Raw genomic sequence first — 26,966 nt, forward strand, 5'->3', positions numbered from 1 at the left:
TTTGTAAATTTTTTCTACAATTGTATTCTAAACACTACATCTTTTAATTAGCTACTTTTTCATATTTCAAATCACATTTTTAAGTGGCAAATTAATAGATGGCGGCCGTCTTCGGGTACTTGTTACCGAAAGTTAGTTAATTATCCTCTTCTTGTTGCTTTTCCAAGTCTAATACTAGTTATAAATAGATATGATCTGTGACTTCCACATATCCACGGGTTAATAAACAAGTGATGGAGTTGGAAATATTCAAGATATCTACAGTGTAGAATACCTCATCCTCATCCTCATCCTCATCCTCATCCTCATTTAGGGGTAAGAAAATGTGAAGGATGGTGTCGCGAGACACTGTACAATATGCACTGGATGCTTACACGCCTTTCAAAAGTGTAAGACCGCAATCGCAGCGTTGGAATTAGAATTGTCTGGCGTAAAACTTGGAACTCATAATTCTCCAGTGTCGGGAAAATGACTTACTTTTGGCTTTTCATATTCTAGTAAGCAGGAGATTTTAGTCAAGGGTGCATGTGACTAACCTTCGCTTTGTCAAACATACGTGGCCCAGGCTGCGCCTTGGACCAAAAGGACAAGGGAAAGGACCCGGCATACTAGGCGACTTGATCCATCAAAATTTTAGTACACGAAACCATGTTTTATTTTTCTTAACTGCATACGACGTGAACTTTTTAATGATTCATGGTGACTATTTAGTACACAAGGGCATTCTTTTTCTTCAAGAGGAAAAACTGAAAAAGAAAGACCAAACTGCAAACACGTACCATTGCCCATAACTGCTAGTTTCAGCCAATATTGTTAAACTCGGACTAAATAGCAACTCGACTAAATTATTGGATCAAGGTCAATTAGTTAGATCGATCGAACAGTTCTCAAAAATCCAATGACATCAGCATAATGTCATAATTATTTTATATTTTTATAAGTTTTAGAAATATTGAATTTAAGTTCTTGGTTATATTTGGCCAACCGCAAAATGTTCCAAAAATATTAGACTTGTAATCAAATATACACCTAATAATTATATATAAAAATATGTCCATTTTTCATAACTACTTGAAAAACTAAATTAATACAAGTTGGAATCACTGATACTGAATTGATAAGATGATAAGGATGAAATACCATGATTTAGAGATCATTCACGAAAATGAGTGATTTTGGGATTTACACTAAGCAAGTGGCGTTTTCATACTCTTATTAATAAATGAAAGTGTTACAATTTAGATAACTCAAATTATATTTGGAAAAAATAAAAAAGAAAAGTTTGAAAATTGGGTTACTGGTTTAACCGATTTTTAACCAAAACGATTTTGTGCTATAAACCAACTTGAAAAGAAGGCTGCAGGTTCACCGTCGGATCGATCGAACCAATTGGTCGGTTCAAGTCTAACAACACTAGTTTCAGCATGATTCGAACCTGCGTGAATCCCATAGAATAGCATCTGATATTCGTTTAATATCCATCAAAATCTTAACCTATTCAATATTTTTTATACTACTGTTCAGATATGTATGCGTTTCTAGCGGTCACACATCACGATCTTGATCTGCTCTTTTGGCCCTAATCTACTTATGTTGTGCGTTTTATATTATATGGCCGAAGTTTGTTTTGAACTTTGTTTCAAGAGTTGGAGAACACGAACCAATACATTAAAAAAAAGATTATGCATGATCAGCTCTTGGTTCATTTCATGTCAGCGACTCCCGTAACTGAAAGTTAAAGTTCAATACCACACATGAATACATTGATCACTTAAAAAAAAGGACAGAACACTTACGAAACTTATTGATTACATTTATGTAGGGAAAATAGAAGACAACTTTGATAATTTTCATCCTGGCACCGCCTTTTTTTAATTGTCATTTAATATTCTTCAGTTGCATAACTAGAGTTGGACAAGTGTCCGAGATAAGGCTCTAGAATGGATGCTGGCCAGCGATGTTGCCCCGGGGAGCATAGCTGCAAATGACGAACCACCAGCCATCCTTGCATCCAACCCTAGCACAGCCCAGACGGACCGAATTCCGCCAGACCACCTGAGTATAATGGCTGCAGCAAAAGTTGGTTTTGTAGTTAAAGTCTTGCTTCTCGTCTACCCACAACTTGACTGCGTCTAAGCCTTGTGAAGTTTCCCTGACCGGCAGCTAGGTTTTCACCATAGGGGCCTCCAGAATGCACCACATCATAGCGTGCGTTGGCCCTCAGCTTTTTGTTAGCGTAGTTTTGAGCATAGGCTGGTACATTTGCATCCCAATGCGTCGGCCCTACGCCAACTTCCGCACGAGCTTTGTCGTGAGCATCCAGATGGTCTTGTCGCCTGTTCTGAGCTAAGGAGAAAGGAATGAACGCCGAACTTATGAAGCAAAAATAAGAGCGATTGAGATGTTAAACAATCCCATTTTTGTTTACTTATGTTTATGTGATGCGTGAAATATAATCAACCGGATTGTGAATTTATACTGTAATTCTTTGATGACGTACAACTTCAAAGATTGGCATTCTGCCATATCCGAAAACATGCCAACTATTTAATTTGGCATCAAAAGATCACGGTAGCCTTCAGCTTTATATTTAAAAAGGGTAAAAGCACTTTAATGTGTATTAATTCTGACTCTGTCGTCTTCCAAGTCCGATATGTACAACAACGTTTCGGCACAACTTTCTAAATGTTTACCGCTTCAAATTATAATCGAGTCATTGTATGTAAAAATCTGAATTTTTGTTAAACCTATAATAATCTTTGGCAAAAATACAATCTTAGGATCTTATAAATAAACACATGATTGAATGCTCTCTACAAGGTTGATGCAATAAAAGAAATAAATAAATTAAAAAACATGCAATGGACAGCACAAGGCGTCTTTACGAAAATCGAGCAAAATGATTCTGAATGTTAGAAGGATGGCCAATGTATATAACGTTTATTATTCTGAAAGAATTGTTAGTTTTGATGTCCCTTTCTTGGGGGGATGACCAAAAATGAATTTTTTGAGGATAAATAACTGCTAGTTAATTATTTTGTTGATGAATGTAAACGGTGTTAATTTAGAAGTTGATCGTTCAACATAACCTTTATCACTTTTATAATTGTAAAATCCAATTTCATTTATATTTTATTTTTTAAAACCACTTAAAAGTGGTTGGACGTTTATTAAAACATTTGCAAAGAGTACACGACAAGGGAACCAATTTGATTTGAATTTGTTGTCGCTTTATGGTGGATTAATGAAGATAACACATTTGCTATTTGGCGGCTACAGCCTCGGGAAAAAAACTAATTATTCTTGACTTTAAAATCCAATAATTTATTACCTAAAATTTGATATCTTATCAGTCTGGACCAATGAGTAGCTGAAAGCTAATTACTATTTATATAAATTGGATAGCTGAAAAAAAAATTTTGACCCCATTTGACAAATGGATTTTTTGAGTGTTTATATAAAACTTTACTATAACTTACTATAAAAGTTGTAGGAAAATTTTTTTAAATGTAAATTTTTTTTCCTTTTTCCTTTTTTCTTTCTTTTTTTTCTTTTCTTTTCTTTCCTTTCGTTTTCTTCTCCCTTCCCCATCTCCTCTTCCTCTCCCTCCCCCAGTCGGAAGTTGCAACAACAACAACAGTAAAAAGTTTTTTTTTTGCTTTTTCCTTTCTCCTTCTCCCTCCCCTCTTCCCCGCCACCTCTCTTCCCATCTCTCCCTCCCCCGCCACCCTCACCCTTCCCCCTGTGTAATCTAGTCATGCGGCCAGATTGTGCGGGGAAGGGAGGGGGAGAGAGAGGTAGCGGGGAAGAGGGGAGGGGAGGGGAGGGGAGAGGAGGAGGAGAGGGAGAGGGAGAGGAAGAGGAAGAAGAGAGAAAAAAAAACTTACCTTTGCAGGCGCCGAAAGAGATGGTCGGCGTCGAAAGAGGTGGCCGGCACCGGAGGTGGTGGTGGGCTGATGTAGGGAAAGAAGAAGAAAGGAGGAAAGGAAACTTTTTTGTGTATTTTGATGTGTATAGTTTAAAATTTTTGAGAAGTTTATTAATGTTATTGTATCTAAATTTGTTAAAAAATTGGTAGGAGACAAATTTGGCCAAAAATTGATTTGCCAAACATGCCCTTTAATTGTAGATGACGATGATTATTCTTAGTTTAGACACTATCTTTGCTTGTTCAACCGCAGGTGTACAATTTTATAGTTTTATTTCAAGGACTATCATTTATTAGCTAATGCGGCAAAAGACGGATCAGAAGTTTAGGTATTGAGTCCTCAAAAATAGATGTTTGGATGCTAATTATCCACTCTCCAATATTTTCACAACTTTGTGCCAATTCGTCTTTGCGATTTGCATGTATAATTTAATTTATTATTTTTGTGATAATTCCTTGTGGATCAAAATTTTCCATGATCTTTTCATACTTCGTAAATATTTCAGAATAAGACATCCAATATGGGACGCTTACACTGGACGCGTTCACTATGGTTTTGCCTTCTAAGAAGAATCTGTGCTTAAACGGAGGAAGCTGTTGTGTTTTTTTCCCCCTGCAATTTGAGGAAGCTGCTGTTAACCTCTTTTGCGTGTGTGTGTATGTGTGGTTGTTGTTAGCAAACATGGCATCAATGCATCAAAAGTTCGATGGGTAATTAGTCTTCATATCCTATCATTTGTTGCCCCAAGTCCAATGCAAATTGAATATTTCCACATGCATGAAATATTAACTTCTGCAAATTAATTCGCAACACCTTATTTAAATTTATTATGTTGGTTTTAAATAGGAAGAGAAAAGGATAAAATTACATTTATTCATCAGCTTGGTACCTCTGTATAAGATATTTACCAGCTTTATTCAATCATCTAAATAATTCTTCCGTGGAAATACCATAGCTGAAAAGTGCTCAGTATGGACGCTGTCCACCAATATTGCCCCGGGGAGCATAACTGCAAATCACATACCACCATCCATTGTTACAACGAACCCTAGCGCAACCTAGACGGACTGAACTGCGCCAAACCACCTGGGTATAATGGCCGCAGACCCCTCGTACGCATGAGTTGCTTTGGTAGTTATAGTTGCTCTTCTCTCCAACCCACAAATTCACCGCCTGTCGGCCCGTAAAGGCACCTGTGCCGGCTGCCAGGTTTTCTCCATAAGGACCTCCAGAATGCACCAGATTATTGCATGTGTTCGCCCTCTGGATTTTGGCAGCGTAGTCACGTGCATAGGCTGCAACCTGTTCATCCCAATGCATCGCCCCGACGCCTACTTGTGCACGAGCTGCATTATGGGCGTCCAGGTAATCGTTTTGCGTGTTCTGAGCTAGAAAGGAAGGACTTGAAGCCAGGGTTATCAAAAGAACAAGAGCGAATTTGAACAACCCCATTTTATTGCATAGGTTAGCTTGCTAGATTGCTGATGTGAGGAATGTTGTTAACCGGACCATGAATTTATAGAGGGGTTTTTGTTGACATCTTCAAAGATTGGAATTAAACCTTGACTGAATTTGTTTTAACATTACTATACACGCAATTATCAATCTGACGTTCGGTGGATAGGTAGCCTTCAACTTCCTAGTGGTGCTTCCAAGTCCAATTTATACAAAGGGGAATGGTTCCAGATGACATTTCTAAATTTGCTGTTTCAAAGGTGATTAAGTCAGTGTGAACTATTGATTTGGAAGCCAAACAAGAAGTGCCCCGTACTAGATCAGATACCGTGTGGCGACAGATAACAATTACATAAAGACATGGAAATTATATTAGTAAGAATTGGTCCATGTATGTGACCATACCATATATTTTTGAATTGTGAAGAAAATGCTTCATTTCCTCCATATGTACCAAATCCTTGTTTGGGGTATTTTCAAGATTTTGCAAAATAATCCTTATTCCAAAAGTTTTTCGATAATGTCTACATATGCAGGAAAGACCCCCGAAGCAGTAATGAATTATTTGAATTGGAAAATACGCTTACTGGAAAGTCGTAGAATAAAATTTAGCAACAAAGCTATCAAAATTTTGTGCAGGATGAGAAAGTACAAAAATAACACGTGTCCAACTTGTACAAAAAAGAAGAAAAGAACACGGTATTAAGTAGTCAAAGCATAGAACAAGACGTAAGTGCTTACATCACTCTCAGAATCCAAAATATTTTGCTCAAATCTGCGGGATTGAAACTAGTTGAAATCCGTCCATGGGATTGATATCAATTGAAATCCATGGAAATATCAATACAATCCAACATCGAAGTCTGCCAAACACCTATATAAATAGGTAGACGCCATATGAAGAGGGCAATTGAAGGAATCAAAAATTCAACTTTGGCAACTTAACCTTACCAATTGTCTTGAAAGTTTTGTCTCATGTTTAGTAAATAGAGAGAGAGAGAGAGAGAGAGAGAGAGAGAGAGAGAGAGAGAGAGAGAGAGAGAGAGAGAGAGAGAGAGAGAGAGAAAGTAGTCTGCAAATCCTATATCTTGTACTAAACTTTCTTCATTGATAAAAGAAACAAGTTTTTTCACAACTTTTCATAGTTACATCTGAGTGCACTTAAAGGTAGGAAACAAAACTAAATTGTATTGCAAGACTCTGAAGCGGCCCTTAAAGGAAGTCACCCTAGTGGTTGGATGCTGCAACGCTCAGGTAAGAAGTTCTCGAGGAGGTAACCGAGTTTGGTCAATCAAAAATCAGATTTAAGGTATAGAAGCATGTTGAACCTATTTCTTTTGTTAATAAGAAATTGTTAGTTTTGATATGGTTTGCACTCTATTCTCTTGAAAAAATTTTATGAAAAATATTTCAAATGTATTTAGTACCTTATCAATAAATGTAGTACATCCTGAATACACTCTAGAAATAAAAATGTTTTTTATATCAAGAATGATAAATATGAATATCTTTCTAGCCAACTCAAACTTAAATTTTGACTTAAATTTGGTCATTGAAATGGTATCAGATCCTATAAATGATCCAACAATTCTCTTAAATTATCCAATAATTCCAATAAATGATGATGATGATTATATATCTGATGAAGAATTTGATGCAGATCCAGTACCTATTAGATACTTTAATAATGGAATAGAATTTGATAATTCTGATCAGCACTATCCATTTCCTTAAAATGGAAGAATGTCAAATATGTGATTATATGATATTTCTTATTAGAGAACATGCACATCAGCTATACCAATTAGATGAAAGAATTTCATATTTTCGAGAAAGATGGTTCCATGTTGTACTGAATAATTGTCATCTCGTTACTTGTCATATAATAGATACAAGGCATTAAAAGATGTAGAACATAAAAAATATTTAATAATTAATAAACATGCCCAACTAAATCAAGAATTTACAGCCCACTATAGAACTAAACACTTAGATAAATCATGAATAACTCAAAAAGACTAGCATATTGTCAAAATTTTCAAAAATTTATAAATAAAGATTTAGCAGCTAAAACTAAAATAAATAAGGTAAGACGTCTTATTGTTAAATACTCCTCTGAAGAAATAATATTAGAAGCATTAAATATATTATCAGATATTGAAAAAAGAAATTTAGAAAAGATTGTTTCAAATCAATATACATCTGAAATATTTTTAGATACAAAATATAGATACCACATATATGAAAAAGAATTGCTTGCAGTAATAAGAGGATGTCATAAATTTTACTACTTTCTATTACCTAAAAAATTTAAATTACGTAGGGATAATTCTCAAGCAAAACCATTTATTAAAAAAATTTTAAACCTCCACCTTAAAATAAAAAATTAATTAGATGGCAAATGGCATTATATGAGTTCATGATTGAAATTCAACTAATAAAATCTAATGAGAATTGTCTTGCAGATTTTCTCACTAGAGATGGAATATCTAATGAATAAGCAAAATATTCTCTTTGATAAAGTCTCAAAATTATCTGAGCAAATTTCTCAATTGCACACGTCATTGAATAATGTAATGGATATTGTGAATTATCAAGATACAAATAAAAAAGTTTTTGAGCTTCTTATCAAGCACACCGAAAAAGGTCAAAATAGAGTCAGTCTTTACGATAAAGTTGAAGATTTATTATTTGACCTATTAAAAAATGATGAAATAGAAAATCTTTTCTCTTCACTGGGACAAGAAGATTGTCAACAGACTGAGAGATTTGGAATAAATTCTCTCAATGATGGAATATTTTTGAGATGAAATTTTACCCAAAATAGACATTTCAAAAGATACTCATGATGGATAAAATAAATAATAAGCACTTGCTTGTCTCTGGATATAATTCTCTTACGAAAGAATTATATGCCTTACAAAATACAGAAACATATTATATAAATTTCACAGGAATCTATTCTGGAATAAATTATGTGTAGGGATGTAATTGTAATTTCATTAAAAAATGGTACAATTTTATAGTAATTAATACTATCTATATGACTACTTCAACTTTTTCTGAAATTTCTAAACTCCCTAGTAGATTCAAGAAGAAGTTAGGCATATCAATCAAAATAATCCTACATATGATTCCAAAGATAATTTAATACTTAAAATTATTTCAGTTAGATCAGATTTTAAAGATTTAAATAGATATAATACCTTTCATCATATCAAAATTATGAAATTTGATGAGTTAGAGATAAAGAACTATCCTTAAAAGAAGAAATATGAATATTTTTCTAAAGATAAAATACATTATCAAAGAACTCTTGAGATAAGAATTATTTTGCAAAATCTTGAAAATACCCCCAAGCAAGGATTGCGTACATATAGAGGAAATGTAGCATTTTCTTTCATTATGACTACATATGCAGGAAAAACCCTTGAACCAGCAATGAATTATTTAAATTGAAAAATACGCTTACTGGAAAGCAGTTGAAACTATCAAAACTTTGTGCAGAATTAGAAAGTACAAAAATAACACGTGTCTAACTTATACCAAAAGAGAAAATAATGACACGGCATCAAGTAATGAAAATATGGAATACGATGCAAGCACTTATTCAAAATATTTTGTTCAAATATGCGGGATTGAAACCAGTTGAAATCCGTTTGCGGATTGAAGGCAGTTGAAATTCGTAAAAATATCAATTCAAATCCAGCATTGAAATTCGTCAAATAACTATATAAATAGGTAGATGCCATATGAAGAAGACAATTGAAGGAATCAAGAGTTCAACTTTGACAATTCAATCTTATCGATTGTCTTCAAAATTTTTTCTCATATTTAGTAAATAGAGAGAGAGAGAGAGAGAGTAGTGTGCGAAACCTATATCTTGCACTGAACTTTTTTCATTAATAAAAGAAACAAGTTTTTTCACAATTTTTCATATTTACATCTAAGCATACTTAGAGATAGGAAACGAAAATAAATTGTGTTGCAAAACTCTGAGACGGCCCTTAAAATAAGTCACTCTAGTAGCTGGATAACCGGAGTTTTGTTGGTTAAAAATCAGATTTAAAGTGTTGAAGTATATTGGACCCATTTCTTTTGTTAATAAAAAATTGTTAGTTTTGATGTAGTTTACACTCTATTCCATTAAAAAAAATTTATAAAAAATATTTCAAACCTATTTAGTACCTTATCAATAAATATAATACATCCTAAATACACTCTAGAAATAAAAATATTTTTACATCAAGAATGATAAATATGAATATCTTGCTAGCCAACCCAAATTTAAATTTTGATTTAAATTTGGTCATTGAAATAGCATCATAACCTATAAATGATCCCACAATTCTCAGAAATTATTCAATAATTCCAATAAATGATTATATATCTGATCAAGAATTTGATGCAAATCCAGTACTAGGGATGGCAACGGGGCGGGGTTGGGGCGGGGGACCCCTCTCCCATCCCCTGCCCCGCTGCCTATAAACTCCCCCCGCCCCCGCCCCATCCCCCGCTCCCCCCGCCCCGCCTCGCTTCCCCCGCAGGTGTCCCGCGGGACTAATAAAAATTTGTTATATAATTTTATTATGGTTAAATTTTAGCAAATAATCAAGTACTAAAATATCAACACATCATCAAATTATTATTCATTGTAATTTTACAATTAAAACTTATAAAAACAATCAAACAAAAATTATTTGAATACAATCCAACATAATGAAATAAATATAACTAAAGTAGTCAAGTTTTCACTTTTGGCACAAATACAATCACTAATTCATTATTGTGCTTGTGCTTTTTTTTAAAAAAAATGTTATTGTATTAAGTGTAATTAGAAATTTAGTATAAATGTATTAGTAAATTTAGTATAACCAATTAATAATTTGTATTAGTACACATTTATAATTATTAGTATAATTAATAATATCAATTATATTATATATACTAATAGACATTATATAATACATATAACTAATAATATCATTATCATAAGTTTGTAACTAATTAAATTATATATTATATATATAATTATATACATATATATTTTATATATTTATTTTTTTAAAGCGGGTGGCGGGGCGGGGCCCCTGTTTCTAAGCGGGGGAAAAAAATTCCTCCCATCCCCGCCCCAACCCCCTCCCCATTAGCCCCCCGCGGGACGGGTGCCCGCGGTCACTCGCCCCCATTGCGCGGGCACCCGTCCCCATTGCCATCCCTATCCAGTACCTATTAAATATTTTAATAATGGAAAAGAATTTTATGATTCTTGTGGCTATAGGTGAATATAGCCAAAAGCACTTATAGATAGAAAAATATTTACAAAAGTTTAAAATCTGATCCAACTAAAATAATCTTGAGCATTAAAATGTCTTTGGAACCATATGTACGATTATTTTGATGGAAACGCCTAACTCCTTCTTGAATTCACTTAGGGAGTTTAGAAATTTCGGGAAAAGTAAGAGTAGTCATATAGATAGCATTGATTACTTTAAAATTGTATCATTTTTTAATAAAATTGCTATCACATTCATGCATATAATTTGTTCAAGAATAGATCCTTGTAAAATCTATATAATATGTTTCTGTATTTTGTAAGGCATAATTATCTCATGAGAGAATTGTATTCAGAGACGAGCAGATGTTCATTAATTATTTTATCCATCACAAGTATCCTTTGAGATGTCTATTTTCAGATAAAATTTGGTCTCAAGGATATTCCGTCATTTAGAGAATTTATTCCAAATCTCTCAATCTATTAACAATCTTCTTGTCCCGATGAAGGAAAAAGATTTTCTATTTCATACAATAATTTTTCAACCTTATCGTAAAAACTGACTAAATTCTGGCCTTTTTCAACATGTTTGATAAGAAATTCAAAAACTTCTTTATTTATATCTTGATAATTCATAATATCTATTACATTATTGAATGACGTCTGTAATTAAGAAATTTGCTCAGATAATTTCGAGACTATATCCAACAAGATATTTTGTTTATTCATTTGGCCTTCCATCTCTAGTGAGAAAATTTACAAGACAATTCTCATCAGATTTTATTAGTTCAATTTCAATTATGAATTCAGATAATATCATTTGCCATCTAATTAATCTTTTATTGTGAGGCAAAGATTTAATATTATTTTTAATAAATGCTGTTACTTGAGAATTATCCGTGCGTAACTTAAATTTTTTAGGTAATAGAATGTAGTATAATTTATGACATCCTTTTGTTATTGTAAGCAATTCTTTTTCATTTATGTGGTATCTTTTTTCTGTATCTGAAAACTTCTGGATACATATTTACATAATAGATTATTTTCTATTTTTAAAACTGCACTCCAAACTTCTTTAGAAGCATCAGTCTCTAATATGAGATTATTTTCATCAGAAGGTAATGTTAAGAATGATAAATTTTTACATTACTCATTTAATTTTTTTACTAGAGTTATATGATTTTCAGAGAATTCATATTTATTATTTTTCTTTAGTGATAAGAGCTCCAGGACTAAAACTAGTTAATTTTGTTTATCGTTTAGGTTAAAAAGAGGCTTCAATAGCCAAATAGGAAACTATACTTGTTATTGTATATAGCGATAAGATATTGGGTCACAGAAAACCAAATACCCAAATTAATTTGTACTGGTCTTCATCGATCTCACCATGGGCAATGAATATCTGCCCCTTTAATCTCAAAAGATTAAATAGGAGGAGTATGGCTCTAAATCTAGGAAACCACAAAATGTGAGAAATTACAAAATATAAAGTCCAACCTAAGACGGGGGACATTGCTAAAAAGAGAGAGAGAAAATAAGCGTAAGAGCATAAGACCCCTAGCAAGGACGCTGTCCATCAATACTGCCCGGAGGATCATAGTTGCAAGCAAGTAATAAACTACCATCCATTGGCGCATTTAGCTCCAGCACAACCCAAGTGGATGGACTCACGCCATACAACCTGAGTGTAGTGCAGGCACTCATCTCCAACACAAGAATTAGACTCATAGTCGTGACTAATGAGGTCTTCCGGAAATCCATCTTTCTCGTTTCTTTTGTGTGTTTCACTTCGACATAACAGATTGATGGATGATGCCAACTATATATAGAGAAAGGTGACTAATTGGAGTAAAATTTGATCTTTCCGTTAGATGCATAGATGTGGATAGACGAAAATGATTTGGTAAGTATTTGATAAAGAATTTGAAACATTATTGAAAGCTGGAAACCCTTCTCAAAACTTTCAAGGTAAATTGACATCTATTCATTAACTAATTTTTCCCCCTTTTCCCGTAGATAAAACACAGCTCAAAACGTGGTGGGGTTTGAGCCGTTTGGCTTAGTTCCGATGCCTACGGATATAAGACTTGATTTGTTCAAATTATTCAATCTTTTTTAAATCAAAATCAACACTTTGTAGTTTTTTTTTTTCCCGTTAATCACATCAATGGTCAACTCGTTAAAGCCCTGATCATTCAAATCAACACCTGTGCCAACTTAAATTGCATATATAGCACAGAGAGTGTTGTTCTCACGTCTTCCTAAACCAAATATTATCAAATTAGAGGTATTGTTCTCGCAGAGAAGAGATATTTGCAGAATAACCCGTTTCTACTTTATTTGATTAACAGCCATTTCTCTACTACAACTGTTAGCGCAGAAAACACACAGCGAAAGATAACATACCGTCTTGAAACTTCTGATAATCAAGAAACGGGAAGGTAGTCATAGACGGTGGAATATGAAGAATGTAAACAAGTTGAAGGACTTTGACTAGTGATCACAACAAAACGATCACTCTAACAATGAAGAAAAAGTATATGGGACTTCAGTTAGTCGCAACAAAACTGTGAAGGAAAAGCATAAGAATATAGCTACACGGTTGATTAATAACAAAGGGAACAAAGGGCAAAGTGAACTAATGGAGAGGTATTTGATTACTGTGCCATTAATTGCAATTCTTTCACCACTAATGTGGAGTGATCTTTCTGTTGAATGGACAAATGGAAAAGTGAGTACTATTCTAATTGTATTAAGGAGCAGCCAAACTCTATTTTTCTAAACTAAGTTTAAAATCACATCAATCTAGTTACCAAATAATAAATTCAATTCTAAACTTACAAAAATTCTAAATAAACTTTTTGTTTAGTTTTGCCAAGAGCAATGTACATTGCTTCTATATGTAGGTGAATAATCATGCATCCATTGCCAGCCTAGCTAGGGAAGATCATTTATCCGGCCCCATATAGAAATGAACCATAGAACCAGAATGGTAAAGTGTGAGTTGGTTGTGGCGAAGGCAACTTCGATCAGATTATTCACATGAAGTCGAATACAGTGCCAAAAGAAAAAAAAACACAATTGATTTTTTTTTTTTTTGGATTAAAAAGTTTAGATGATTTTGGTTCTGATCATGATCTCGAATCTATGATGACTAAAAACACAATGAAACTTTTATATGTACAGTGTATACAAACAGGTTCCTAAAGTTGTACATTATCCTAATATTTTTTTTTCACTTGGGATTATTCCAAACTTTTAACCAGACTAATCCCCGAAAACTGTATAGAATCTTGTCTCAAAGATATATACAGCGAAATAGCATACGAGAGTCAATTACGAGACCTGCTGGTAACTATCAGTTTACGAAACCAGTCGGACTACGTGTGGGTCACAACATTATCGTAGTATTCGTTTTATCACGAGTGGCACTTCATTTTCGCCGGTAATAATTCATGGGGTTGACGAACGGGGAAGTAAAGACGATTCCCGTTGTCCTAAATCACCCCGTTCTAACTTATACAACATACAGCCTCCGTTCTCGCAACAATCTCAGGTCCTGCACCTCTTTCCTTCTCATTACTTTTAATTTTCGGACACTCCTCCGTATTAGTCACCCAGAAATCAATTGGGGCATTGATAATCCTCTGCCGGGGAACGTGTTACGGCATAATTTGTTTTCAGAAAAAACAAATGCGTTTATGTTTTAAATATGTATTGTTAATTATATTTATTGTGAATCTTTCGGAGGAGTTCTGCACGTACAACTATCAAGGGAAGAAAAATCAAATGAAATAGTGTCTCCCAATGGCAAAAACAAGATGGCTTGAGATTCCTACATTTGTTACTCCAACACTCAGAGAAAAGCCATGCATGCGTGCAACATATTTATTTCCGCACAAATAAATCACAACACCACACAACAACAAACGCCAAAATAGTACTTCAACTGATCATTTTGGCATAATGCACTACTATTTATTAATTACTCAGGTACTACTGATTAATTAAGTCGTGAGAATTTAGTAAGGACGTTCGCCAATGTAATTACCTGGGGGATAATAGTTGCATGTCACAAAAGTCCAATCATTATTGCGACATCTAGCCGCGGCACAGCCGATGTTGGACGAATCGCGCCACACAACTTGGGTATAATGCCCGCACATCTCCCCTTGAGCGCAGGAATTGGAGCGGTACTGGTAGAATTTCTTCTCGTCTGCCCACATTTTCACGGCCTCAGCAGCCGTCAAATCCCACGATGCCTTCGCAAGATTTTCACCGTATTCGCCTTGCGAGTGCTCCAAGTTACAATCTGCAGACCTTACAGCAGCATAGTGGCCTGCATAAGCTGCGACTGTGGCGTTCCATTTGACGAGTGGGAGACCAAGTGATGCGCGAACTTTGTTGTGGGCAGCGACAAATGCTTGCGGAGAATTTTGGGCAACGGCGAGAGAGAACAAGGCTATTAAGGAAAGCGTTGATGTTGAAACCTTTGATAACCATCCCATTTTTGTGTTCTTGTTCAAATGGTATCTGGCATTCAAGAACCCGCTGGTTAAGACGTTTTAAACAAGGACAAGAAGACGGGCCTAAAATAAATTGCTGGTATTTTAGTCTACTTTGCGGTTTGACCAACTGTAGCCTGTGAACAGCCGAAAGGACCGGAGTATCTAGAATTCTAGTTTTGTTGATTACGTACATTTTTATTTTAGCTGTCATTCTTTTGAGTTTCAATGGAGAAGATTAATTTGCAGAAAGGGGTTTAGTTCTCAGCTGTAATGGCACGGTAACAGTTATGTCTAGAAGCATCAACAGTCAATATTTGTTAAAATTTTGACCAATATTGCCTATTGGTTGGTGCCTCTAGACAAAACTTAAAGTGTTTTTCGCTTCCCCACTTCCATTTATCATTTATAAGATCGTCTAGATAGGATTGAATTCATGATCCGAAATGAACTTTTATTCTGAAATAAATTTTGATCAGTTCCACACCCTCTTTTCCTTAATCTTTCCTCAACATATGAAAAGACAATACTGACACTCATCATAATTTGCCGTGGTTCCCGAATGGTAGAAATTTAGATTTTCTTTTTTTAAAAAAAAATTTTTGGTTTCCCTGTTGAGCCTATAGAACTACAATAGGATTTTTTGTTTTTTTCAGCGGAAGGAACTTGACTTGAATAAAGCGTCAATGCACCAACCATGCAACTTTATTGGTTATATCTGCTTCTATTGCATCGATGAGGCAGTCTCATCATTCATTGCTTTACAACATAAAATGGTGAATCGTGCATCAGCCTAGCTATTTCATATAGTTTAAAGCCCAACGGAGGTAGCAATCCCTCGCTGGCAATCTTATCGGCCTAGGGGCTGTAACTGCCTGTCCGGATTGATATTTGATGCCCACACCAAAAAGGAATGTAAAATTGTCTCAGAAAGGAACAATTGCATCATTACATGCCGAAGAACCAAGAAAAATAATGGAAAAGAGTGGAATGGCCCAAATCCACCTTCCTAGCTCCATATGTGTGTCGAACTGAATACAGGCCTGCTTGGTTGTCCTGGAAAATGCATTTGAAGTTTGTGATAAGGCCTGCTTGGTTCATTTCGGACGCTCACAATTTCAGCAGAAATTGAAACTCTTCTTATAAACGAATGAAATCATTGCCGCACGGTTGCTAAATACAGAAAATAATCTACTCAGATCTACTCTCTTAGCAATTCAGAGATGTTAATAATTAACAAGCTCGAAAATAAAGACAACAAAACAATGAAGCAGCTTAAATTAGCTCAAAATTTCCATTAACGCTGAAGTAACATGGTTCCATCAATTCACTTCCATCTCATAGAATACAGAAGATGAATATGCTTTCTAGACAACACACGGCAATCAAATCCTAGGGAGATTCCTCGACCTATGAAACCTTAATCCTAAATTACAAGAAGAGAGCAATTTCAATTAAAAAATGAATAGCCCCCTCACTATTTCTCTAACTTCTACTCTTCATGTTGTTTAGACGTTCTACAAATAAGTCGTTCCAAGTATCTGTAATGCCTGGTAAGCACCAGTGCATGCAATCGTCATGTTTCTTCCCACCGGCAGTGGACGGATGAGCATCAGCTCTATACTCGCTCATGTGGGTAATGTCCAAGATGTGAAAATCAGAGCCCTTGAGGGCATTGTATAGATGTTCATTCACAAGGCGCCCCTCCACATTGGTTCCATTCTTCTTGACGGAGAAAAATTCTTTAACCTATTGCAAAAAGCATGTATATGAGCTATCCTATCACGCAATGCTTTTCAAAATGATTATCATGAAGAAACAGCCATAAACATGCACCATCAACAAACATACTTCTTGAGGCGACAAAGGCTGCGAACGTTGACAGGAACCACCCTGGTCCCAGTCACCCCCTTCAAAATGTCTTGGGGATTGTGTTCGAAAAAATAGAGTAGCGCCAGGTTGGATTCTTTTCTGGACAAGTGGAATCTACAAGAAACCAAAAAATCTTCTAAGCACATGTAAAAACAATGGAAATGGGATCTTAATAGTTGATTTTAGTTCCTTGCATTGTTTCCATCTTTATCATGGAGTCCAAGTAAATTTAAACTAAAGGATTTTCAGTTATTAGGAGACCCATAGTGAAATGACAACACCCACATATTTTTTGAGCGCTAAGTTACAAAAATAAGATGATGTTTATGTTAAAGCACATGAGAAAACTTAGACAAATTTGAAGATACGAGTGTGGTCATCATCTCCTAGGCCGCTTCCCTACTCCCCCTGTATTCAAAAGCAAACCTTCAAGCTTACACATACATATTGCTCTTTACCACAATCATAATCCAGAGGATTTGTTATTTGCTTCTATCTCAAACCCTGTGAACTAGGTCCTTCACATCCTCATTAATCTTTATGCAGATAGAATGTGCACAAAAAGCATGATAAAGCATTGACACAAACTTGTCATTCTAACCATAGTCAAATTCTTGAGCATCCTACATTTAATGTTAAAAAGAAGAAGGGTGGTGCCATACCATGTTTTTTAAGACCATATCAAGGCCAACATCAGGAGTAACTGGAGGCATCACAGGTGTGCCCTTTTGAAAAAAGAGCATGGGTGATCTCACAGGGTCAAACTTTGCAGGAGCCCACCACCTAAGGTCAAAACATGAAAGTTGGCTGATCAGCAATCCACAGCAACTAGATACCCTAAAAACTATAGAGCTTTGGTGTTGTTTCAGCATTAAACCATAAAAAGCACAAGTCAAACAAAAGGCTTAATGACTACAGTAAAAATTATAAATAATAAATTTTCAAAATTTGTTATTCAAAAGTTCAGTTGTTGTATGAGTATTTTAAGGATGATAAATTACCCCTTTGGAGTTGGATTTTGATTCTCATCTGCTGGTCCACCAAGCTTTCATAGATTGTCTTAACAATTTCTATTGATGCATTTGGCAAAAGTTCAAATTTGAGGAAGGAACCACATAATTAGCCAAGGCCAGGCTCAACCCAGCATGGTCCTTTGATTTTGAGGATATCCCAGGAAAACAAAGAAAAGAATAAAGGCCTTATCAATGAATTTTTCACCTCAAAACAGAACCATATGTTATTTATCTGTTTTGAACATATGTATGCATTTAGCGTAAAAATCTGTCCTGGTATGACTGTTTTTCTCTACTTTGTAAAGAATTGTTGAGCTAAATTTACAATATTCATTTGTCAATTTTGTACATAAGTACTGTATATTAGCTGCTCAGACCTCTACAACCATATTTTCTGTCCAACAAAATGCAGTAAAGCATAGTACTTTACCAATGTCCAGTATTGAAGATAAGAATGTCATGAAAACTTAGAGCTTCCTCCCACGTCCCTTCTGGTATATCAACATCAATCCTATAACCTTCCTTGTATCCAAGAGATTCTAGCAGACCACCATTGGTATTTGCCGACCACCTGTAAAATACGGGCACAAAGGGATACATCAAAATAGACATAAAGCAACCTATCAACAATCAAGGGAGGCCAGACAGCAGATAGACTTCATTCAAACGTCACAACAGATGACATGACAGAATAAATCCAGATAGAAATGTAAGTTCTGTATATGCAAACTTGTCAGTGATAGTGTGTATGCCCTAAAGCCAATCAACATGTTATTTCTTGTTTATCTAGAGTTCCGAAATCCCAGGCAGGCAGGCAGGCAGGCGTTGTGCAAAAAATCCATCCTTTTCCAATGGAAGATGCCTTAATGTTCAAAAAGTAGACATCGCTTCAAGGAATGGCGAGTACCCCAGAAAAAGGATAAAAATAAATACATAAACTAACAGTAGGTGCACATAAAAAAGAAGTCACCTTTGAGTGCAGATGATAAAGGTTAACTTGCCTCCTAAAAGCATCTTTAGTGGGCCAATATTGACTGGTAAATATGCTAGGGCACATAACCAGCAGCAAACTAATCTAATTTGTGCTATCTATAAAAGATGCAAGAAGAGTACACCCTTCCAAAGCATTACTCATTTAGAAGTAACCTCACTAAGCAAACAACCTAAATAAAATACTCAAGCTCTTCTTACCTACCATAACGAGCCAAAAGGTTTGTACGGTGATATGAAATTGTAAGATTGTAGTTGAGAAAGGTGAAGCCACGATCAGCTCCAGCTGGGCGCCACTTTTTTACCTCGGTTGAAGTTCGTCTCAAAGTGCAAAAAAGTGAAACAAACATGTTCCTATTCAAAGAATCACCCACAAACCCTGCACTGCCAAAGTCGATAAGGTCCACAGGTAGCACGTGACAGAGGGCAAAGCATTATGAAATATGGTGAAGACACTAAGTATGGCTTTAAGAAGCTTGCATTCTGACTTCAGTTTCAACATTTTCTCTACATATCTAAGAAAATGAAGGTACTGGTTCTTTTAAGAACAACATGACCAGTGGAATTCATAAGAGATAACGCTTCTGTATGAATTGGAAAACAGCCAAAAGTACAAGCTATAGTCTCTATGCAAGCCACAATACAAGACAAGGTAACAACATACAACAAGCGTGGACACGTGACTGAATGTGTGTGTGTGTGTGTGTGTGTTCTTTTTTTTGGCCAGCGCAGATTTATATGTTTGAGACTGAAACAACCAAAATGTAGCAACCTCAGTTTCACCGATTGCTTATTCTCCTTATCTTCCTTCAGTGAATTCATACTTTTATTCAGCAAGAAGAATGTGGATATGCTCCTGGGAGACACAAAAGACACATGATTGTTTTCCAAGGTTCAAGGTACCATCTATAGGAAAACAAAGCAGAAATGTAGGAGGAATTTGACCCCACACACTAGAAAAAAGAAATAAATAAAAGCTACTATTCAGCATTTGAGCTCGAATTCGTTGTTTGCAGCCAAATTAGCTCTTCTTTTACTCTTTACTATTGTTTTTCCCTACAATTCTCCAAACAATATATTTCACCTTTCTTTTGTTTCCCACCTGTTACTAACCAAAAACAATTCAATCTCATCTCAGTCCTTTCCTGTCCCCATTCAGCTAAATATTCAACAATCAACATCAGAAGTCAGAACTCCATGATCCTTCTTGAACTATAGTAAAATACTAAAATTCCTTTTTTGATATACAAGTTCCATAAAGTCTTTTGGATGCCTATCACGACCATGCTTCCTCCAACATGACCTCCACAGATCTAGTAATGAAGTTACAATTTCCAAACACATAGAAATGTTTACCGACCAATAATATTAAAAACAAAGTTCCCCGAGATTGTTGTATGAAATCGACGCACATATGAGAATTCATGCAAGGCACCCAAAAAATAAATAAATAACATTACTAGCATATCTGCTGCAGCTAAGAGGGGGAAAAAGCATATCCCAGTGTTAGGTGAGGTGAATACCAATATTAGCGTTGGCAAAGCGTTTGAGGAAGAGAAGAGGATCGAACTGAGGAAGCTCACAGTGGTAGGGTTTCCAACGCCATTTGACAACTTCAAATGCATTGAATTTGTTACTGCCAATACAATTCCACCCTTTGAATATCTCCTTACAAGTTTGATCGTATCGCAATGATTTATCAGCCTTCGGATCGTAGATCCACCGGCCGTCAGAGTAGTCACAGGCTGAGTTCGAGTTCGTGGTAGATGCTCCACCGTTGGTTTCAGACGATGTCGTTTCAGTTTTCTGCTCTGGTTGTAGTCGTTGTTCTCTCGGGGAGGTTTTGAAGAGAGAAAAGCCCAGGAACAGCGTGCCCAGGCAAAGAAGAAAGATGAATAAGCGGGAGGAGCTGAAAGACGATGTCGTTTTCTGCGGGTGACGCTGTTGATGTTCCCTCGTGGCCATGGGACACTCTGGCTCCGACCGCCATTTAATGCTCTAATTTATAGCTTTCGGAATGAGATCGAAGCAGTCCCAGTCGTAGATTGAAGGATGCGCCTAATGTCGAGTAACACGTATGCCCGTATTATATAGTTTTTTTTTTATTTGAGACGATCACTCGGAAAGGACTGAATTATTATCAATTACATATTCCTTTGAATTTTTTAAATAGAGTTACTTAATATATTAATTCTACCAAATTTTAATGATTTGGTGGTGGCCGCCAGCCCAAAAGCTGGTGGTTATCATCACCCAATTAAGTTACCAGACCTCTTTTACTTGTCATCACGCAAGCAATTTCCATTTACCATATCGCAAGTAATATCCTTCCTGCTTTACCACCAAATTTACAAGTAACACCTATACATGTATTAATGGTCAGACCTCCTATTTACCATCCTCGTACTTTATCACCTAACTCAAAATGCCGCTAATTTTTTGCATGTAACTTTAACGCCTAACTCAAGATGCTGTTAAATTTTTCCATTACATGCAAGATATTGATATGCATTTCTTGGTAATGTTGGTTAAATATAACATGTTTGTAATTTTTTCACTGTCTGTAATCATCTCACCATTGTAAAGTTCGATATAAAAAAAATCCATTTACCTCTTTATTTAGAAATTGAATGAGAATGGAAGCTGATATTTGGAAAATAATCTTGCATTGAAATTTGAAGGCCTGACAGATGACCCTAGAGACTTTTAAGACATTGTCCCAGTTGAGACTTGATTACTTTTCACTGTCTGCTGAGCATTTTCAGACAGGAGTATTACAAATTTCAAGAAACGAGCTAGTAGTATTTTACAACTACGTCAATGAACAGAATCAAATACCAAGCCACCCAATCTAGAGGAAAATATTGCGCATTCTAATAATCTAGCAGAGACCAACTTGTACCCCTTCCATGTCAAAAAAAATATATCGGAACCTAGTTCACGTTTATCTGATGGTGTAAATTATAACACCAAAGCAAAGGTGATGGTGTAAATTTCAGAAAGACAGCAGAGTTCAAATTCATTGGAAAGATTTGAGATGGAAAACTTGGCAGCTTGGCTTATATGACTTCTTGGCCGCTGCTTGCTCAAACTTCTTTGCAGCAGCTTCATTCTCTTCCAAGCTGGTCTGCACAAAAAACCTTATCCACCACGAGGAACTTCGTAGCTTGGCCTTCATAAGAAGATACACCAGAAAATCAAATTTTCAGATTCAAGCTTTCAAATTTTAGTATCTTATATAAGACACAAACAAAATATCTAGTAATCACTGGTTAGCCATGCAACCAATGCTAAACAGAATAATTCCCTTATATGCGCCTAAAAGTTAAATAAACTATCATTTGGATTTTTTATCCAGGAAGCCACTTTAGTAGAAACTGTTAACTCAGTAGCTGCATGGAAATTACGAACCACTACCCCTTTTCTACGTCCACTGTGACATGCACAAAATCATACAGCAAAAAGCCAGAGACTTACCGGTCGACCAAATTTAGCTAGTTCTGCCACCTTAGCTCTTTGCTGTCCAGGAAAACCTGTAAACATATTTAGATCTTAGAAGGTTACAAAGATATTCAGTTGAAACTTCAACAGCAAACAAGCTTGCAGACATTAAGATATACATGTAATAGAACATCCAAATGGACGTGAAATCTTCTCCCATGTCAACAACTAGATGTCATTTTGAAGTTGTAAACAAACACTTCTAAGTATATCATTTACCTGATAATATAACTACACCGTCAGCCGATACCCTTGCCAATTCTGGAAGAGTCCTGTTAAGGTATTTTGGTGACAAATAATCTAATGCATCAGAAACGATGACAAGGGAGAATGATTTTGCCCGGTAAGGAAGTGGAAATTTAATATCGGCAACACGCACGATCCCTTTGCGCAAAAGACTCTTGCAGTAGCCATCAGCCTCCTCCAAGTCATACGGCTCAATTCCCCAGGCTTCAGTGTCCTCTTCTTTCAGTAGCTTTGAAACCACTGAACAAGTTTCAGGGCCTACATGCAACACCTTGTGCATACTATCACCATATGCCTTCTTTAATATGGGTAACGCTCTCTGCACTTCTAGTGCACATGAAGCGCCACCTGCAGAAGCATAGCTTAAAGATTTAATGAAATTCATTTACCAGTTACAACTAATGAAGGAGACACTGAACAGGCTATAAGCATCAAAAATAAAATACACAGAAAAGAAAGTTCTATATATATAATCACTGCCATATTAAAGTATATTAGCATTAATAACCATCTTGTAGCCCCAAAACTACCCCATTTCTTCCCCATGAAATCTCGATTCAAGTAATGAACCAGAAAAGAACCAGTAAACAACTTTTGACACGAGGATAAGGAAATAGCAGTACAACTTGTTTAAGAAAAAGAACCGCTACTTGCCAGACCACTGCTTAAGTTGTTGAGAGATACAGATAAACAAAATCGAGAACCATATGAATGCAGAGGGAAAGCAGGATTAGAATGGGAGTTTAGAATTTTAGTACAGAAGCAATTGGCAGGAGGCAATTTGTGGATGATCATCACATGAGGTTAACTAACTCACTTGGTGGGAACAGCTCAAACCTAGAGCACCAGGTGAGAGGTAGATATGTATACAACTATGAATTTACTTAACCACAGCAAGTAGAGAAACATATCTAAATGCAAAGTATTAAATTTTTACCCTGAAACTATCAAAAGAAACATATAATTAGAAAACAAATACTAAAACAATCCTTCTGGAAGCTGAAAATTTTGATATATACACAATTACATAAATATGATACATTACAAACATTTCCAATTTCTTTATAAAACCTCAAAAATCAAAGTTAATTTCAAAATAACAGTTAATAATGTAATTAAACCATTATTTATTAAAGTAACATACCTTCAAGTCTATTTAAGGCATCTATATCTGCGCTCCTTCCACCTGTGATAGAGAGTTATTTAAGTTTAGAACGATGATCTTTAAGTTTAGAACGCATCGACGTGCGTCCAAATAGGCACATCCAAAAAATATAAAAGGAATAGTGAGTTGATTTAGCGATTGAATTTGCCCAGATTCCTATTATTCATAGCAATGTAACAAAGGTGAAAAGAATAGCATGTGACTGGAAGATAAAGTCGAAATAGCTATTGCATCATCTCAATTCAGACGTTGTTACATAGATAGAATAATAATAATACAAACCTGATCCATGATACAAGTAACCAATTATCAGAAATGCACCCTGAAAATTTCAAGAATCAATTTAGTCAGTTATAGTAAAAATGTCCAGTAGCATAGGCATGACACAAGCCTATAACTCAGAAGGGGATATCTAAGTAACAGGTCCAATTTTCTCATTATCTCATGAACTGATGCCATTATTTAATACGGGTTCACAATATAACCAAGGTAGCGGATGAGATTGAAACAACTCAAACAGAAGAGCTGAGGTTTACCACAACAAGAAGTCCCACGGATAATGAAGGAGAAGGGCGTGCTTTAGGGTGTAAGGAGCCCACAAAGGGAATGCTTCCACCATCTCCAAGTCGACGAGAAGTATTCGGTCTTCTTGACATGATTATTTGATGTAATACCTGTTCAATACCTATCAACAGATTGCATCAAAAGTAAGATACTAACTAAGAATCCAAGGCACTTTATTCATCCAGTTAAGGAGCATTTTATGCATAACAATACTCATCCACTCATCAGGAGGGGAACAAGTTCTTATCTGCAGTAACTGATGAGATAGTATCATAAGTTTACATTTCATGCCTCATGCAACAATACTTTCACTTTTTATAATAAAATCTAATAGGCGGCAATTAACTGCACTAAGATATTGTTTAAGGAGTTTCAAAAAGGCAAAAGTGCACATATGCAGCATGCACCAGATCAAGGTAAATAAAAGTGTCTTAGAAAAAAGAAATAGATAGGTCATGTATTACTCACACAACTCCCACCACCACATCCCCCCGCGGCAGGGCCAAAAAAAAAGTATGCTCATAGTGTCTAGGAATCTGAAGGAACAAAAGCATTCAGTGAGCAAAAGCCTTGTTATGTCCAAAATTGAGGCTCTTGTTTAAAACCCTAGTTGGCTGACATACAATGAAATGAAATAATCAGAGATTCAGCTACAATTGGCTTATATTGGCACCAATCAGAGGTTAAAATTGTGAAACTCTTGAATCTACAATCTGTGAGGTGGGAAAAGGCTTCTTGTTATGAGTTTGAATTTGTGACAACAAATTGTCTCCTTTTTGTGTTAGAATCTAGAACAAGACTTGTTTTACGTTGCACAGCTACCTTCATCCTTACATTAATATGACCTTACTAAGATTGCACCTGCCGGCCACCTGACAATAGAACAGAAGGAACGAAAGAGAGGCATGATAGACTAAATAAAGCAGTGCACCATTTCCAGGACCCTAAATCTGGACGTTAATTTGAGAAAGGATTGCCCAGCTTCTCGACAAGGTGGAAAAAGCTGATCTTTGACCAATTGATACTACTACTGTGGTAGTTGGAGCAAAGTGAATTGAGCTCCTCAACGTTTAGAATTTTATGTGTAAGCAAGATTCCATCGAAAATGAAGACAGACACGGAAGGAACTCCCCTCAACATGAGGTCCGTCAAACATGCCATCAAGCACTTGCTGAATTAAAGTGAAACATTAATGGCACATGGATACTCTAGAAGGACAATTGTGGACTTGCCAATTTAGCCCAAGATCCGAACAAATATGAGTAGCGCCAGTGTCAAAAATTGAAGGGAAAAAAATGGGCAAAAATGAAATGATACCAACTTCAAATTACACAAATTCCTACATTCACAGCCTTTGCCGTCTCCTCATCTGGGTCGAACTTAAAATTGACAATGAACTAGAATTAAGCACCACAAATGCCGTCACGTCTATAAACATTTGCACTAAAGAACTCAGAGAGCAAAACGAGAACAGAGGGCGAAAGGTTGGAAGACGTCGAAAGATACCTGAGATGAGATGGATGGCTGGAAAGATCAACTTTAGAGCTGAGCTAAGCAAGGGAGATCTAATGAGTGATGGCAGTGATCTGGATCTGCGTGTCCGGCCGCGAGTCCGTGTTTTTTATTATTTAAAGTAATACTGCTGCTACTAGCATACTAGTTGCTTACTTGCAGGGCTGGGGTGATCAATGAACCGAGAGGAGAGAGAGAGACGAGACAATATAAGCTGATAAAGGCGCTACTGCAAATTGGTTCGGATTCATTTTCTGCTTTGTACTCCACCCACCCATCACGTTTCAGAAGGCGTGATTCTCGTGACGGTTTAAGAGCCACGACATTTGAAAATGGCAGTACGCTAGTAGTCTAGTGAAGAAGCACGGAACTTTCCCGGACCGAGCTGACCTGATGAGCTCGGCGTGCCGATGAGAAGAGCGCGTCCTAAGCCTGAAAAACGAACAAGAGAGTGATCCAATGGGGGAGCCCCGAGGTCGTCCCCGATGGCACTCCGACGGTCAAGTTAGTTTTCCGGTGAGGATGCACGGGAAGTAAAACGGTCGGGAGTAATTGTCCAATAGTGAGCGTACCTTGCGCAGTCGATGTGTGTTATTATTTATACCTGCTTAGAAGTCCGACCTCCGTACGTTTCGGGACCTGCCCAGAATAGCCTCAATCCCGCACTGAGGGGGAGCAATCCCGACTTATGCGGAATTGTACTCTGGAGCCCCTTGGAGCCCTAACGGCGGAGGGCCGCGGGACGATTCCCATGGGCCCGGGGTCTAAACCCAACTCAGACCTGCCTGGGCTGCCACGTGTATAGGTCCAGGACGGGGCCTCTGCATCTAGTAAAAGAAAGAATGAAAAGCGTAACGAATTTCAGTCATCAAAACCACGCCTTCTCCTCTTGTGAAATGGAGCAATTATTATGATTATTATTATTTTGGTCAAATGTGC

General features: G+C 36.2%; 4 protein-coding genes and 1 pseudogene across 5 annotated transcripts; all 5 read right to left on the reverse strand.

Moving 5' to 3' along the window:
- Nucleotides 1–1,736: 1,736 nt before the first annotated feature.
- LOC113731567 (pathogenesis-related leaf protein 4-like) lies at nt 1,737–2,475 on the reverse strand (annotated as a pseudogene).
- Nucleotides 2,476–4,728: 2,253 nt separating this feature from the next.
- Nucleotides 4,729–5,556, reverse strand: LOC113731565 (pathogenesis-related protein PR-1 type-like). The gene has a single exon (XM_027256902.2). The coding sequence runs from the start codon at nt 5,379–5,381 to the stop codon at nt 4,896–4,898; it is 486 nt and encodes a 161-aa protein (XP_027112703.1). The 5' UTR covers nt 5,382–5,556; the 3' UTR covers nt 4,729–4,895.
- A 9,125-nt stretch (nt 5,557–14,681) lies between these two features.
- Nucleotides 14,682–15,167, reverse strand: LOC113728691 (pathogenesis-related protein 1A-like). Its single transcript, XM_027253063.1, has one exon. The coding sequence runs from the start codon at nt 15,165–15,167 to the stop codon at nt 14,682–14,684; it is 486 nt and encodes a 161-aa protein (XP_027108864.1).
- Nucleotides 15,168–16,430: 1,263 nt separating this feature from the next.
- On the reverse strand, nt 16,431–21,110 carry LOC113731562 (protein trichome birefringence-like 13). Its single transcript, XM_027256896.2, has 6 exons — nt 20,563–21,110; nt 19,241–19,418; nt 18,480–18,620; nt 17,699–17,819; nt 17,016–17,150; nt 16,431–16,913 (listed from the first exon to the last, which is right to left on the reverse strand). The coding sequence occupies exons 1-6, from the start codon at nt 21,002–21,004 to the stop codon at nt 16,650–16,652; spliced, it is 1,281 nt and encodes a 426-aa protein (XP_027112697.1). The 5' UTR covers nt 21,005–21,110; the 3' UTR covers nt 16,431–16,649.
- Nucleotides 21,111–21,688: 578 nt separating this feature from the next.
- Nucleotides 21,689–26,259, reverse strand: LOC113731563 (probable pectin methylesterase CGR3). 2 transcript variants are annotated; one of them, XM_027256899.2, is made up of 8 exons: nt 26,022–26,201; nt 24,984–25,051; nt 24,488–24,636; nt 24,234–24,273; nt 23,931–23,972; nt 22,760–23,134; nt 22,517–22,572; nt 21,689–22,211 (listed from the first exon to the last, which is right to left on the reverse strand). In XM_027256899.2, exons 2-8 carry the CDS (start codon nt 25,036–25,038, stop codon nt 22,059–22,061), a joined length of 870 nt encoding a protein of 289 aa, XP_027112700.2. In that variant the 5' UTR covers nt 25,039–25,051; nt 26,022–26,201; the 3' UTR covers nt 21,689–22,058. The 2 variants fall into 2 exon arrangements, with proteins under 2 accessions (XP_027112700.2, XP_027112701.2); XM_027256900.2 differs by lacking the exon at nt 24,984–25,051 and having other exon boundaries at nt 26,022–26,259.
- Between the last annotated feature and the right edge of the window lie 707 nt (nt 26,260–26,966).

Source organism: Coffea arabica, chromosome 2e (genome assembly GCF_036785885.1).
Source record: "Coffea arabica cultivar ET-39 chromosome 2e, Coffea Arabica ET-39 HiFi, whole genome shotgun sequence".
Taxonomy (NCBI): Eukaryota; Viridiplantae; Streptophyta; class Magnoliopsida; order Gentianales; family Rubiaceae; genus Coffea; species Coffea arabica.